Genomic DNA, 16,852 nt, shown 5'->3' with positions numbered 1-16,852 from the left:
CGATAATATAGCTGATTTGGCACGTGTTGTAGACTGTTTGCTGTCATATCGTCGGATCTTCACTCCGTCAATTCTTAACATTGTATCGAAAAGCACATCAAAGACAAGCAAGGCAATAATGTCCAACAAGGGAAAGGGACCTGCTGCCAAAACTATAGTCGATGATGATGATATCGACAACATGTAGGTGCTTGGATAGACTGTCTTATATTGGCTTCCAACACTTCATTCCAAACATTCAACTGACCCTTCAACCAACCCTTTCAATCTATACTATATAGGGAATTCGAACTCCCAGGAGTAAACTACTCACCCCAGCCACCCCAACAACAATCCCAACAACCATCAAAACAAATCATGCCATCACCACCCATAGGCCAATCCACCATCGACCCAGCCACCCTCGCACGCTTTAAATCCTGGCACTGCATCTACCCAGTCTACATCGACGCTGACAAAACAGTCGCCCAAGGCCGCCGCATCGCCAAACACCTCGGATGCAAAGAACCACACATATTCGCAATGGCCGAAGCCGTACGTCGATTGAATCTATCCGCCGTCCTCGAAGGTGACAAGCGCCATCCACGAGATCCGTTCGTGTTTGGCAGGTTACGTGTCCAGTTGCGTACGCAGGAGGGGGTTGCTGCTCATGGGGCTATCAGGAGCAAAAAGATGCTGTTGGAGGCTATTGCGAGGTTGGTGCCGGAGATGAGTCAGTTGATCAAAGCTAATGATCCAAGGGTCGCTGCGTTGGCTGCTCAGTCGAGGAGTGAGTTGAGTGCTGCTGTCAGGGAGGAGATGAAGGCTTCGGCGAATCAGATCAAGGAGAGGGATGGTGGTGGGAAGAAGAATAAAAAGAATAAGAAATAGGGGGTAGATTCATATAGTAGGTGGAGTCTATTGCTTGTGCGGATGGAGGTATGAAGGAGTGAGGAACAAGTCAAAAACGTCAAAAAATTACATATTTTGCTTTGTATATAACGCTAGTAGGAAGTTAGTATAAATCTCGCATACCCATTTAGTAATACCGTGTCTTGTTGTTTGTGAATACACGTCGTTATTGCCACTTCGATCTGGTTGGTTTTTTGCCCCTCCTTTCACGCAATTTCGTTTCAAACGATTACAGCAAGCATACCGCATGTAAGAACGCACCATCATGCTGTCAGCTCCTACAGCCACCAATTCAGGTATGAGAACTATCTCCTCATCCCCCGAACTGCTCTACATCACTCAAAAACTAAAAAACAAACAAAAACACAACTTGTAGACACCGCGATGCCAAACGACCCGCTCTTCCTCTCCAGCGACGCATCCCCCTTAAAGCACGTATCGGACCGAATGAAGGACTTTAATCCTACGTCGTCACCTCCTCCTACCATCAGGTATACAACATTTGATGTCGCGCTTATCTGATGTTTGATGTTTGGAATACAAAGCACACACCAACCACCAACCCACACACCAGACCCGCATTCGGCTTCGTATCCGGCTACCTCCCCAAAGGCTCCTCCCCCTTCAAACTCAAACAAAAACACACGCCACCCGTATCATGGCAAACGGGCTCCTTCTCAGGCTTCCAGCTAGATGCAACCGGTGGATTCACCAATATACCGTTAGTGAAGTCTAATAGTGGGAGTAAATCCCTGCTGGGTGATTTCGCGAGGGTTAGTACGCCGACGAATGTGGTGGGATCGGATGTTAGTATGAAGACTGCGTCTGCTGCTGAGGCGAGTGAGAATGATCCGCCTCGTGAGGAGGTTACGACGGGTAGGAAGAAGGGAGCGAAGAAGGATGTGGTGATGGCGCCGCCTGTTTCATCGTCACCGGAACCACGAGAGAGGAGGGAGGGTGGTGCGGTGTATGCTTTTGGAGAGTGAGTATTGCTAGTGAGATACATATCTATTTTTTGCGTGGAGATTTGAAGGGTATTTGGTATCTAGGAATCTGGAATGGATTAGCCAAGCAAAGAGTCGAGGAGTGGCACTTGTGCCGGTTCCTAAAGCTGGTGCGGATGTAGTGGATGTGTATGCTGGACCGCAGCATGTTGTGTTTGTGTCAAAGGATCGTCTGGTGAGAATTCCTTTGGATACTCAGTGCCTTTTTTGCTTTATCATTAACACTCTTACATCTTCTAGATCGCAACCACCGCAGGAACCCACAAAGACACACCACTAGGCCGATCCTGTGACTCTTACAACAGCATCGAACCAATGCAGGGACTCGACACGACTGCTAAAAACCGTATAAAGTCCGTATCGTGTAGCAGCATTGCTACAATTGTCGTGCTGGATGATGGAGAAGGTTTTATTGCGTTGGTTGGACGGGTAAGTCTCTGAGAATTCAGAGCAAAAGCCAAGTCCTTCTTTCGGACGTATTGACAATTTTTTCTGTAGGATCGCATGCAACCACTCCTCCTCTCCACTCCCAAAATCAGCTCTATAACACTACACCCCACCCACCCAATAATCTCATACACGACAACCACCTCACACGAGTGGTGTCTTGCGTCTTTTAATACCTCGCCATTGATTACCGCTACACCGGCTACACGGCGCACCACACGGTCATCGTCTGTTAGCACCACGAAACTGCGTGTTGTGCTTGAACCGCGAGTTTATGTGACGGTGTTTGATACGTTTTGTGTTGATGAGGCCGGGCGGGTATGGCAGTTTGATGCTGAACGGAACGTTGTTCAGCTACGGGATGGTGTTCATGTGGTGAATGGGGCTGGACGGTTTGGGATACGTGATAAGACAGTGATTGATTTGGGAACAGGTGCAGAGACGGTGTGTGAGAGTCGGATTGTGGGGCTTGATGCATGTGGAGATTCTGTAGCGGTTGTTTTGCAGAATGGCAAGGTTGTGCTTTGGGATGGGGGGAGTAGTGTTACGTTTGTTGGAGATGGTGGGAAGGTTGCGGTTGGATGTGGGTTTGGTGTTGTTGTGGGTGATGAGGATGAGATGTGAAGGTTTGTTGAGGGAAGATTTGGTGTAATGTAAAAGAACACAAAGAAACAGCTATGTAAATATATACAATACAACAACCGATATGTATCAAACCCAAAAAAACCATTGGCTGTTCAGCATTCAGTGATTTCTGAAGTACTTGGTTGTATTATGGCAATTGACATGCCACGAATCTATAAACAACCGATACAAACACGATTCCGTCAGCAGTACAGTCCTGGAGGGCCTAGTCCCCGCAATCATAACCAACCATTCAGAGCAATGAGAAAAAATTGGCCACAAAGCAATGTCTCTGAATTGGCCATATCTTCCAAAAACATTGGTCCCATGCCACCGTCACATCATCGAAACACTCCAAAAACGCCTACGAGATGTAGACATGCTTTTCCAAATTCTTGAAATCCATGTTAGTACTTCAGATTTCAGAGAGTGAGTTTGTTTGTGGGCTCTTCCTCAGGTTTGATGGCAGAGGATGCGCGGTGGATATGTATAGCAATAGCTATTGGATGTGTTTGGTTAGTTTGATTGAAGATAGCGGTGGAGACAAAAAAGCAGGATTAGCTGGTAGCGCATTGTCTATATAGCATACTTTATTGTAAATTTACGTAAAATGCAGCGTTGTAGGCAAACGTAAGCGTCAGTATATTTATTCATACTATATAGTTCAAGCCTTGTTAGTATAGGCCCTCTGCATTTCTCCGGGCTTGGGACCGGCATTGGCTGCATTGCCTATGTTCAAAACGGACAGTTGCGATACGGAAGAGCTCAAATATAGTTGCCTGAGTTGTGGTACTTGGGTTTTATGGTGTAGCTACCATCAGTGCTACGACCCAACCACGTAAACGTGGATCCACTCTATGCCTTACGCCACCTCGCTTGACAAGGCCGTCGATCTCAGCAGAACCGAGAGTGGCCAGGACCCGGCTCATATTCGATGGCCGGGCTCACGAGTCGGAAGAGTGTTTAGGGCACGATGAGCAGCTCATCTCGTGCTAATGGCCACTAGTTGCAGCTGCCCTCTGCTGACGGTGGGAGCGTCATAGTCCTAGTTCTAACTCAGTTTTTACACTCCGTAGGCAAATGTACTTGGTTGAAGAGCAACCACACTTGATGTCAGCATCTTGCTGGGAACGATGAGACATGCAGAGGTGTGGATGGGCACTGAGTAGTTCGGTTCTCTCTCATGGAGTAGCGCCTTGAGGTGTTCGGTGGCCTACATCGAAGAAAAACAAGATTTGAGTTGGGACATTTGTTGATAAAACTGACATATGCTGATAGAAAGAACGACGTAAAAGCACCATCCATGCTATATATACATACCTGCAGTGCACCGGATACCTGTCTCTTGTTTCTATATCCCCCTCGTTACCAATCCGCATGAATCTCTTGTTGGATCGGTTGCTACGAATTGAAGATGCGTGTTTCGACATTGCTGAGCAGAAAATACGGGGGAGACAACGAGACAAGAACGCAAAAGGACGTGTTTTGAGTGATTTTTACTCATTTTTATATTTTCTTTATTACTACAAGTCTCCAAAGTGAGAAACGACACGTGAGATGACGGCGATCTGAAACATCTCCGTCGCTTGGACTGATAGCCAGTCAAGCTTTCAGGAGGACGGAGCGAGATCAAGGGACAGATGAGCAGCTCATAAGCCATCGTGGTCCGGAACTGAGTCCATCCTAAACTCAAGATCTGCCTTTTCAAAGAAATAAGAAAAGACCAACGCGGTACAACCTACGTGACAAGCTCAGAGAACACGGATGGACCACCAAATGACAGAGCATAACGATGTTGTTTGCATACGCGTTCAATTCATTCTTCGCCAACGATCGGGAAACGTGGTGTAGGCGCAACTAGTGGTGTAGGCGCAACTTGGAACCAAGTCATGCTCTGACAAAACAAATACTTACCACTTGCTCGCTTGTTTGTGTGTTCTGCACAATTTAGTGAACTTGAATGATTCTTGGAGCAAGACACGTCAGGGTCATTACCAAAGACATCACAAGTCCTGTCGAATCAGACATACTTTCATCCATAACGGATTTGCCGGCTTCCAAGTTAAGACAAAAGCAAATCTGCGCATAAAGATCTCATGTTACGCAATGGTCGGCCACCTTCGCTATGCCATCAACCACCAATCTGCATCTTGACGAAAACCAAGAAGGCCCAACTATCCCTCCGACTCCTGGAATGGTAACAGCATGCCAGTTTTACGATCTGAAAGGACTCTGAGACATTCAACAAGCATCATACTGAAGTATAAGAACTGCTCGTGAGGAAGCTTTCAAGATCACCAAGGCAGCTTTTTCGATCCGTGTAGGCACATTATGAACTGTCAATGATCAAGGTCAAATTTGTCGTACGTTTCCAAGATCGATATTATTCAATATGACGCATTGGAGCGCAGTGTTGGCTGCTGCGTAACGTGCGACACGTGCGCTGGTACAGCTGTGGTTTGGAGGTATCGGCACTTGATAATGTTTGTGATTGTGACGGAGAAAGGAGTCAGGCGGTGTGAAATAGTTCTGGTGTCGCTTGGGAATTCGGTTGATGTGATGTTGGAGTATTGTCTTCTTCATCCTAATGTGTACATACGAATTGTTAGATCCTTTGTTCAGATGAAACAAACAAAATGAATAACAACAAATGTTTGCTTATAGAGACAAATTCAACAAGATTTGAGGTACTTGTTCTTTATGTTGATCTTTCTATATACAATTGGCACTTATCTACACACCGCTGCGCTACTTCACTGTTTAAACACCATCTTGACAACCTCCCGTCGCACCGTCTCTGTTACAGCAAACACAGTAGTCCATTCCATACTCCCATCTTGCGCAACAAGAGCGCGGAACTGAGGAAGTGAACCTGTACATCCGAAATAATTGGTCTTTGCTGCGAGATACCTATTATATGAGATCATAATATCTTAGTGTACAAGCCAAAAAAGCTGTTATAATTTGGGTCGACAAGACGTACACTGATCCAGTAGGCTTTAGTGCATACTTGATTAGCTCGAAGAGACGAGCGTGGAATTCAGCATGGTATACCGTTTCGGCGGTGAGTATCACATCGAATGAGTTGGGTAAGAGGAGAGTGGGTGTTGTGAGCCAGTCGCCTGATATGAATGAGGCGGTCTGAGGTGGTTGAGATTGTGCTGTGATTGATTTTGGTTTTTGGGACGGGGAAGAGGTGTTTAGGATTGTGTTTGGAAGGGTAAGAAGTGTAAGCACTTCTTCATTCTATGGCGAAATTGTGAGTCAAGACGCAAAAACAAGGAAGAGGCAATGGAGATGTATGCTGTCTCCTGCAGATGCATGCTTACATAGTCTTGAAACGTAACTTTAGCACCGTGAATGAGGCAGTACATTCCTGGTAGAGCTTGCCCGCATCCCAACTAGTAGAAAGAACTTTGCGTTTTAGGCAGTGCAAAATTGACGATGAATAGTCACAGACTTTCAACGTACCTCTAATACGTTCTTCCCACTCCACCACGCATCGTCAATACGCTCCAGCACTCCCACAAGATCTAGACTGCTTTCCCAAGTCTTGAAGCCACCTAGAACATTGGCGTTTGCGTGTATTTGTATCAAGCGACGGACAGCTTTGCGTTTGCATAACTCCCAATACACATTACCTTCATATCTCCCAAGTATAACATCACTGCCACTTTCATTGAATGTGTCCTTGATCCACGATTCATCGGAAGATGCAGAAGACTGTAGCATGGACGTACGGAGGTCTGCCACGTCACGTTGATATAGCTGTGTTTTGGGAGTTATGGAGAGGAGCGATCCTTTGTATGGCGTTTGCGATGGTAACGGAGATAAGCGCTTAGATGGTGCAGCATCATGTGTCGTTGTTTTGATTTGGGGTTGGTTGATGTGTTGCGGACTGTCGTCTTCTTCGTTCTATATGGCGATGAAAAACGCGTCAGATCATGTATGTGAACGTGTAAGAGTGCAACAAATCATTCAACCGTGTGCCTTTTAAAGTACCTCGAACTGGAACTTGAACATTGCCTTTTGATCTTCCGACACAAAAAAAAACTTGGAGCTAGCTAATTGGACGAGATAGGAGAGACTAGTAGAAGAAGGGAGTTGTTGAATCGTTGATTTTAAGACACGATGGATATACGAATACTGCCTACCAGTGTCCAATATGTAAGCTACTGCCAAAGTTTTTGATGTTTTGCTGAACTGACATTAAACATGATTAGATTCCCACTGAAGATATGCCAAATTCAACAGATTGGACTATAGATACTTTCAAACAAGTACGTCGATGTGTATTTGTTCTGCGAGATCCCCAAGATCACTATAATACTGTCACTGACATCGCTTTTTTTGTTCAGACATTCGATGTCGTAGTAACAAAAATGCCAACAAAGCATGAAGAAGGAGAACTAGAAGCTGAATTCGATCTTATTGGAATTGACGCTTCTCTCGTCAACGCGTTTCGAAGGATTCTGATCTCGGAGGTACACTCCTCGAGCAAGAAAAGAGATATCAACAGCCTTACGATTGACACAATTCATACTTCTTTCTTAGATCCCAACGATGGCAATCGAAACAGTATACATCAACCAAAACACATCACTTATACACGATGAATTGCTAGCTCATCGACTTGGACTCATACCTATCAAGTGTGATCCGAGGAGGTTCAAATACAAGGCTCGTGAGTTACAGCTGTTTCTTTTTTTTCCGCCAAAAAGGAAGATGGCGAAGTAGCCGCATAACGACTGACTCGTTTCACTTCGTATAGCTCACGCTGACCCATCAGACGAAGACGCATTGGTATTCACTCTACACGTAAAGTGTGAAAAGAACCCAAAGGCACCACCAAATGCTACATTGCCTGAAGACAAGTATATCAATTCTAGTGGTATGTGATCAAACACCATTGTTCATGTATCTTCGTTTGACTGGAGCTCCTTTTTTATTAGTATACTCATCACAACTAGCATGGGATGCACAAGGAGTCCAAGAAACATGGGACCCATCAGACGCAGCATCGCCAGTCCACAACGACATATTGATTGCAAAGTTACGACCTGGTCAAGAAATCGAGGCTACAATGTATTGTGAGAAGGGTACTGGCAAAGTTCATGCTAAATGGTCTCCTGTTGGTATGCTTGACATAAATATTCCAGCCCTTTCTGCCACGCGAGCTTATATCATATTCTTACTCTAGCAACGGCATCATACCGCCTCCTCCCAAAAATCGAAATCCTCAAAGCCATCAAAGGAGCAGATGCCGAGAAATTCAGACAATGTTTCACTCCTGGAGTGATTGAATGTGTGCCTACAGCAGACGGAAGCAGTGTTGAAGCAAAAGTCGTGAATCCGAGAAAGGATACCGTGTCGCGTGAAGTTTTAAGACATCCGGAATTTGATGATAAGGTTCGGTTGTCGAGGGTTAGAGATCATTTCTTGTGTAAGTCGTGTGATTGTTTGACTCATTGTGACGAGTGTACGTGATCTCTGATTCACTTTTTTGGGTTGTTGTAGTCAGCATTGAATCTACAGGTGTATTACATCCACGTGAGCTTTTCCAAGAGTCTGCCAAGATTCTTGTTGAAAAGTGTGAATTGATTCGGCGGCACCTAGCTGAACTTCGATGATTGTATGCGACTGTGGAGCAGTTACCTGCTGGTTTTAGAGAAGTAGGGAAATTTGTACAAAGATAGGTCGACCTCAAAATATAAAGCATTCAAGTGTAAGTGTTATATGTTTGTTTGGTTAAGGGTGTTGTTGTGAGACGACAATATGAGGTATGGACTGAGTGGCTCTTTTTGCTTCATTCACTCGTTGTGAGCTTGTTGCAGGATGGTCTTTGAGAGAAGTGACTTTGTAAAGATTTTCGTGCAAAGTGCTAAGGCATTCAGGATGAATTAAATGAATTTACCTGGGTGATCTGTGTAGAGGAGTAGCTAGAATGTAAGCTTGTATGAATCATCCGTTGTCGCGACCTCAAAATATAAGATCTATTAGCTTCAGAGTTTAAATTGTAAGCTGTAATCGTTTACACTCGTTCAATATACGTTACTGTTCAGTTCGACATTGGCCGCCGTTGCAACATTTCCTGTTTTGCCTCTGTCACTTAAACAAGTAAACGACTAAGGACACAGAAGACTGATGGTTAAGAATATTTGAGAGAAGCATCAAGTAAAAGGTACATATTGCATGGTGAATATGGTCGAGAACTACCGCTTCATTTAACTAACATGTAACACAGTTAAAACAAACCTCAGGAATCAACATTCAACCACAAAGATCGAGGCCAGAACGACAAGATGAAACGGTCAAGAGACCAGTTTATGGAATCCACAACGTCTACATTTGGAAATGCCACATTCGATCCAGCTGAACATGTGTTTCTGAGACGAGAACTGAGTCGAAATCTTGGTCCCGAATTCGTGTCGGAGAGACCTGCTCCTGGTGGTGGTGTGTACTACTGAGCTGCATTATGCTTTACAAGTGCATTAATCATTCATTCAGTGTATTGACTCTTGCATGTCATTGTTTATAGGTAAAGTGGCCTACATTGAAGCACCCAAAGCGATACAAATTGCAAATGACATGTTTGGATTCAATGGATGGAGCTCTACTGTTATGGATATCACGGTGGACTTTGTAAGCGTCGTTGAAGCAAAAACGTTGAAGCACCTTGTTTGATTGTTGGTGCATCTTCCATTTTGCGAAACCTAACGCTCTCTGATTTTGCAATAGGTCGATGTGGATGATAATGGCCGCAGTAGTTTGGGATTATCAGCCATAGTACGAGTTACACTCAAAGACGGTGCCTATCATGAGGTTTGTGTGTTGCTGTTGAACAAAAACTCGTACAAGTGTTGATCGTCAGAAGAACATGTTGACTCCCTTCGACTTTTTCATAGGATGTTGGATATGGCAGCATGATTAATGCACGAGACAAGGCTTCTGCATTTGAAAAGGCCAAGAAGGAAGCTGTTACAGATGCAATCAAGCGAGCCTTGAGGAGCTTTGGCAACAGTCTCGGAAACTGCTTATATGACAAGGTGTTTACGAAAGCCCTAGCAAGGCTCAAAGCTCCTCCGGTAAGAAAATACGCTGAAAATACTAGTTCCATTGTCATCCTCAGCCTTGCGTTTTGTCCCTCTCTCTCTTTCAGGCACCAGGAATCGATCCATCAGAACTATACCGTGCCGACCACTTGAAGCCAGCATCGTACATTCCACGTCCCCATCCTCAACCAAACAACAACAACATGCACATGCAGTTCTCGTCAGCAATGAACCACGACCAACCTCAAAATATGGCAAAGCAAATGATAAATCCATTATCACTGCCGCATTTTAATCATCTACACGACAGCAATAACAGCAACAGCAATAATAGTAATCAGGCTCCTCCCCCGTACGCAACGCCGCTTGGCCAACAACACCAACAGCAAATGGCGTTACAGAATAGCAAGAGTAACAATCTTGGACGTCCATCACCACTGAGAATGAACAAGGAGCCAATTGGACATTACGGGAATGTGAACTCGAGGAAGGGACCTGGAGAGACGAACGTCGCTAACAAAAATAACAATGCCAACAATAACGCGAACAATAACATCATCAACAACAACACCAGCAACACCAACATCAAGCCAGAGATGCAGATTCCAGAGTTCAATGGTATCCAAAACTCTGCTGTCGAGTCTGACGTACTTGGAACGAATCCTAACGTAAGGCTTTTGTATTTAGACGAACTCAGTTTCGAGGATATAGAAGGACTGGATGCTGTTATCGCCAAGTCGTAAGAGTCCACTGTTAGAGCTTTCAACAGGATGCTAGGACCTGACTTACGCTTTTTTTGCTAGACACCAACCACCAGGCGCTGCTGGCCCTCCACAGCAACAGCAACATCATAATGGACTGAATCCACCACAAGGAGCTCAACCAGGCCAACCGCCGGTCAATCGAGCACCACCTTTGCCAAATCTGCAAGTTATGAATCAACCAGTTAATCATTCAGGAATGAACCATCATCAGCAGCAACAGCAAGCGATGCACCAACAACCGCAAAAGCAAGGAATGCCTCAGCAACAACAACAGCAAGCCGGGCCTGCAATGCCGATCCAGCCTCAACAACAGCCACCGCAACCACAGCAAAATCAACAACAGCAACCTATTCTTCCACAAGGTCGACCTACAACATCTATCAACGGAGCAACTTCCACACATACTCTACCACCAAATCAACAACGTCAGCAACAGCAACAGTTACAGCGCGGTGTATCGAATGAAGGTTTGAATCGTCATCAAGAGCAACTACGACATGCTGGGTCAAACAATGGTAATGATGATGTGATTCGAGCCGGGTCAGTGCTTGAAAAAGAGAATGAACCAGCTGGTAATATAGGCGGTGTCGTTCTTGTTGGGGCTACCCCAACGGAATTGACGAAAACAGGTATGAATAATTTGCACCTTTCTTTTTTTGGTCTGGTGCTGACGTTTCTTCTCACGCGTATTGCAACTAGTAGATGGACAGCTACCCATCCCAGCTCTTGGTGCTCCACAACAACAGCAACCAGTAGCAAACCAACCATTCGACGGGCCCATGAAAAAACAACAGTCAATGACTAGACAAGTCAGCAGTAACTGGCGACACACAAACAACCAACCGCCGGCTGCCAATTATGCAGCCTTCAACAATACAAATCACAATCATGCCCTGCATCCCAATGCTAGACGTCCTCAACAACCCACGACTGACTTTGGTGCTAAACCGGGTGCTGATGGTGTGTATGCATTCGGAACTACTAGTCGTGGTAATGTAGGAGATGGCAATGGTGGTGTTGGGAATGGGAATAATGAGAATGTTGGTCCACAGCAACAACAGCCGAACGGTGCGTATGTTGTGCCTGCTAAACGACAACGTGTTGATTGAAGTCGGAAAAGAGAAGGAGAAAGGGATATGATAATGATTATTATAACATGATGTTTATATTTCGTCGTTGCGGATACGAGGATTTGTTTGCATATTGCATAAAATTTAGCCTCTTTGCACAAAATATCAAGCACAATCGGTGTATATGGTGAAAATTGCCGTGTACTCATTGTTCCTCTCAGTGTACACTTGTAGACATGTAAGCGAGAAATGGCTTTACTTCTTGTACATTAAATGCTAGTTTTCATGCTAATTTTCGTGTTTATTTGCTATTAATCGATCTTAACAATATCTGTTGTATCAATAGTATCAAGATGGATTTCAAGTACCATACAAGGAAGATGCCATCATAGTACCGGACGAGCTCCTTCTTCTCCTATTTGAACACATCAAACGTGTCCTCCCACAGTAACATAAACACACAGGCGAAAACGCACCACCCAAATCAATAAGTGCCAGTTTTTCAGGCATGGTGCTGCTTTGTGTGGGGAGTCTGACGTATATGAAGATCAAGACACAGACGATAAGGACGATGGGGATGTTGATGAAGAAGCATTGATCCAAACCCTTCCTCTCATCAACACATAATCACATATTCAATCCACAATTATATTTTCAATTGTAAAAACAACATAAACAACATTAAGCCAAACCTGAAATTAAAAAGATTCATTCCCACTCCAAAACTCTAAACGTAACATCAATGAGCAGCGCCTTCCTCCATCAGCCTCTCATTTACTGGCTTGGGTATTTCATCGCTCACAGAGACCATTTGCGTCTCCACTGGGCTCTCGTCAAGACTTATAGACTCCTCCGCAGGAGCCTTTACGATAAGCGTGTCCCTTAAATCCTTGTGTCTCAAGAAGAGTGCGAGTATCAGTGCGATGCCGTATATGGCGATATATCCATCTAAATAAAGGGTGACTGGATTTGAGTACGATCCTTCAATCAAAGGCCAAAAACAATCTGTCGAAGATTCTGCATCACGTCAAACTCACAGATGGTGACATGAAACGCATGGAAGAGTGCAGCCAACACTCCCTCTCTATCGGTCTCACTCAAAGTGCCCAACGAATTATCATCAAAGTTCCCACCAGCAAATAATGGAGCCAACGAGGTCGGTAGATACGAAATCCATAGATTATTGAGTATCGACGTGAAGCCATTTATGCCTAACGCACCACCCAGACTGAGGTAGAACGGTGTGGCAGAAGCACAGGTTGAGAGTTCTTCGTATGTTGTTGCAACACTTTGTTGCGTTATTGCCAAGGGAGGCACCATTAGTGCGACTCCTACGCCTACAAACTGTTGATACAAGAGGTAAGAAACAAAAGATTGCAGGATCGCGACGGGACCCAAAAGCAACCACAAATCCAGGACGATCTGCATCAGGTACAAATGAACATAGGCAACTGATGTATTCTTACCGCATAACAAACCCCAACTTGAGCATACGATGTCGCGCCATCAAAGGTTGTCATCCAACCTTCTCCGATAATTGCGAGAACGTATCCGACCGTCAGTAAACGCAAGTAGCGTCCTGTTTTCGATATGTAGGCGCCACCCAATATTTGGACTATGATCTAGAAAGGATAAAGTGCGGTGTGAATAATCAACTAATCACAAAGAGATGTGATCATAATGAGCTATTCGAGTAGATATTCTTCAACACATACGAAAGGAATGGCAAACGCGCAAAATAGTGCTCCAGATTGAGATGCTCCAAGTCCCCTTCCGAATTGGAAGTATTGGTTCATTCTAAATCGTTCAATACCAAAGATGAGTTTGAGGGACAGAATGCGCCGCTAGCGTAGTGTTGCAGTCAACGCTAAAGAACGTACACATATCCAGAAGACCAAAGAGTAGCTCTACGAAGAAAGAGACAGAAAGTCAAGGACTATTCAGTCACATGAGAATATGCTTTTTTTGCTTTCCAAACACATACCCAGTCAACATAATACAAATACTGGCAAGAGCAAAGTTTGGATATTGATACAAATCTGCAAAAAATCGGACGAAGGTGAGTTGAGAGTGAACTTAATCATTGAAAAAACTTGGGCTCAAGAAGTAGTAATTGAGATCTCACAAACACGAACGCAACACCGTTATTCCATTCTTTAACACACCACTCACTTATCGGAATAATCGGCAACTTTGGCACCCTCATTTCGTAAAACACCAGTGCGACAAGTCCCACACCACCAATAACAAACATGGCAAGAACGGGTGCACTATTCCATGCAAACTCGTGTCCTCCCAACGTAACAGCGAGCAGTATAAGCACACAAGCTAAAACGAGCAAGAAAGCACCACCCCAATCAATAAGAGCCAGTTTTTCAGTCATGGTGCTGGCTTGGGTAGGGAGTCTGACGTATATGAAGATCAAGACACAGACGATGAGGACGATGGGGATGTTGATGAAGAAGCAGACGCGCCACGATGCATAGTCTGTTATGACGCCGCCGATAGCTATTCAGGGAGACGGAAAACAGGTCAGCATCGGCATTGGCATGAGACTCAAACCTTAGTAGGGCTGCAGTTCTTACCTGGCCCAATAACAAACCCGATACCCAAAGCGCCAGAAATGTAACCAGTGTACTGTCCTGTCAGCAGTGGCGGCGTGAGTTGAGTTCGACGTTGAAAACATGACGGTCCCGGATCAATGTTCCTTTTACCTCTTTCTCTTTGAGTCGTAACTTCTGATAGAATAACGAATGGCATTCCCTACACAGAAGTTCAATGAGACAATGATACAGTGACTTGAACTAGACTACTTGATTGAAATTCACCTCCAAACAAGCAGCACCAACACCTTGCAATGCTGCGAGAGAGAGAGAGAAAGTTTACGTAAGCCAGAAGACTGGAAGGAGCTTACAATCCAAGCGCAGCACAAACCTCTGGACGCAATCATCATGTCCATATTTACAGCAGCCCCACATAGAGTACTTCCGACCATGTATACCAACACTACAAAACAACAAAAAAGTCGCAGCTTTTGTCCCAACAATCTTTCCAGTCTTAACACTTGCAACTTACGACCAGAATAAAGCACATTTTTACGTCCAAACACATCAGAGAGTCTTGACCATATCGGTAGGAAGGCACACTGCGTCAAGATATATGCTGATCCAACCTAATACATGCCAAAAACCTGTGTTAAGGGCTGCATTAATTGTAGTAATACAGGTCAGTCACTTACCCAGCCCAATTTGGAAGCATCCCCTAGCGACGTGACAAGCTTTGGCGATGCAGTGATAATCATAGACTAGAATGAAGCAAGACATAGATCCAAGTCAGTTTCAAGCCTCCTTCGTATCGACAGACGTCAGAACAGCTGCAAACATAGGCAACAATGCCCAGATTAGAAATCCAAGATCCAACAATTTTCATGCCAAACAAAAGGGCAGCAGTAGCATCAGATGTCAAGCACACGACACTCGACATGAATGCACGTCATTCTTGTTCCTGATGCACCAAATCAAACAACACCTGCCTGAAAGAACTCACCCCATCAAATCCCCCTAGAAACACAATAAAGGCCATGGTCAAGACAATCAGCAGCACATTTGGAGTCGCCTTCTCTTCATTAATAAGATGCACAGGCCCTTCAACGGGCTTCTCATCTTGAGTCTCCATTTTCTTGCTCGTTTTGCGGGTGTGGTTGCAGACATGTGCAGGCCGGCAAAGTAATTCTTCCACCTGCCAAACAAAACACATCGCACCTCAACATTCGCGACACCACATTCGGTAGGAAAGTACGTTTATAGGACGTATGTGACTTGTGTTGGATGGTAGGGTGCAGTTGAGGGAGTTCCTAGTCCACCATAAAGGTAATTTCAAAGAGTTTGACCAAGTTGCGGCAGTGGTGTTTTTGAGCGTTGCTCCAAAAAGGTTCTAAAATCAGATACAATTATAAAGTTTGGAATACATAACCGTCATCCACGATGAATTCTCATGGAATTTTGTCGCAAGGTTCGATATGTACATTGGGACGCAACCAACAGGAACTGCTCAAGTCCACGCTCACGACAGTTCGGTTCTTCCACCATAGCTCCTGGGCACGAAACGGCCCTTCAAATACCACACACTTGTTTCAGAATGCTCTTCCACTCGACACATTGTCAGACAATCAAACCATACTATATTTTATCCTGAACCAACACTACCGCAAATCAAACATTTGTCTAATTCCAAGCGTTCTGGTACTGAATGATTAAGCAACCGCACCTTCCTCCAAAAGCATGTCATTCACTGGTTTCAGCATATCATCATCTACAGAGACAAGTTGCGTCTCTGTTGGACCTGTCTGTCAGATTTGATATCATCGGGTGCCTTGGTCATGACTGTTTCTCTCAAATCCCTGTGCTTTAATAAGGACGTGAGCATCAGACACGTGCCGTATATCACTATATACCGATCTAAAAAGAAGACCAGAAGGAGTCAAAATGCATAGCAAAAAAGAAAAGTGAGAGTTACCAATGAGAATACCAAACTTACAAGAGGTGACTCTAAGTGCCGAATGAAAGAAATCCAACACTCCATCCTTATCACTGTCACTTAGACAACCCAAAGTAACTCAAATCAAAGTCGCCCCATCAGACAGTGGAGCCAAAGAGTTCGGCAAATACAAAATCCATGAATCGTTCAGGGCGGGTGTGAAAGTTTTGATTCCTAGTGTTTCTTCCAACAAGTGAATGAAGTTTGAATCTGAAGACATCATGCTCGATTTTAAAATGGTTTTTTACATTTCCTCGTTGAGTGGTAACTTCTGACAGTATGACGAATGGCGATCCCTACATAAGCGACTCTACATAAACCTGACGTTTTCGCAACGGAACGATTAATTTACTTCATTGTGACGTACCTCAAGACAAGCAGCACCAACTTCTTATAATGCTATGAAAGCGCAAAAACACGAAGGGTCATTCCAATTCAAGCACTTCCAACTTCAAACAAACCAC

At 44.6% G+C, this 16,852-nt stretch overlaps 4 protein-coding genes across 4 annotated transcripts; 3 read left to right on the top strand and 1 right to left on the bottom strand.

Moving 5' to 3' along the window:
• Positions 1–118: 118 nt before the first annotated feature.
• SmJEL517_g05838 (uncharacterized protein) lies at positions 119–870 on the top strand (the record flags this gene model as incomplete). The annotated part of the gene is made up of 2 exons (XM_031171764.1): positions 119–183; positions 282–870. The coding sequence occupies 2 exons, from the start codon at positions 119–121 to the stop codon at positions 868–870; spliced, it is 654 nt and encodes a 217-aa protein (XP_031022265.1).
• A 4,849-nt stretch (positions 871–5,719) lies between these two features.
• Positions 5,720–6,989, bottom strand: SmJEL517_g05837 (uncharacterized protein; the record flags this gene model as incomplete). Its single annotated transcript, XM_031171763.1, has 6 exons — positions 5,720–5,876; positions 5,950–6,212; positions 6,296–6,367; positions 6,438–6,529; positions 6,608–6,881; positions 6,969–6,989. 6 exons carry the CDS (start codon positions 6,987–6,989, stop codon positions 5,720–5,722), a joined length of 879 nt encoding a protein of 292 aa, XP_031022268.1.
• Positions 6,990–7,097: 108 nt separating this feature from the next.
• On the top strand, positions 7,098–8,596 carry SmJEL517_g05836 (DNA-directed RNA polymerase; the record flags this gene model as incomplete). Its single annotated transcript, XM_031171762.1, has 8 exons — positions 7,098–7,133; positions 7,190–7,246; positions 7,325–7,450; positions 7,521–7,650; positions 7,738–7,857; positions 7,919–8,101; positions 8,167–8,409; positions 8,484–8,596. The coding sequence occupies 8 exons, from the start codon at positions 7,098–7,100 to the stop codon at positions 8,594–8,596; spliced, it is 1,008 nt and encodes a 335-aa protein (XP_031022269.1).
• Positions 8,597–9,268: 672 nt separating this feature from the next.
• On the top strand, positions 9,269–11,922 carry SmJEL517_g05835 (uncharacterized protein; the record flags this gene model as incomplete). Its single annotated transcript, XM_031171761.1, has 8 exons — positions 9,269–9,419; positions 9,505–9,608; positions 9,705–9,788; positions 9,872–10,051; positions 10,126–10,757; positions 10,822–11,411; positions 11,482–11,850; positions 11,915–11,922. 8 exons carry the CDS (start codon positions 9,269–9,271, stop codon positions 11,920–11,922), a joined length of 2,118 nt encoding a protein of 705 aa, XP_031022266.1.
• Positions 11,923–16,852: the final 4,930 nt, after the last annotated feature.

The sequence above is a fragment of the Synchytrium microbalum genome (assembly GCF_006535985.1).
Source record: "Synchytrium microbalum strain JEL517 chromosome Unknown SmJEL517_scf0061, whole genome shotgun sequence".
Classification (NCBI taxonomy): Eukaryota; Fungi; Chytridiomycota; class Chytridiomycetes; order Synchytriales; family Synchytriaceae; genus Synchytrium; species Synchytrium microbalum.
This window is presented reverse-complemented; position numbering and strand designations above follow the sequence as displayed.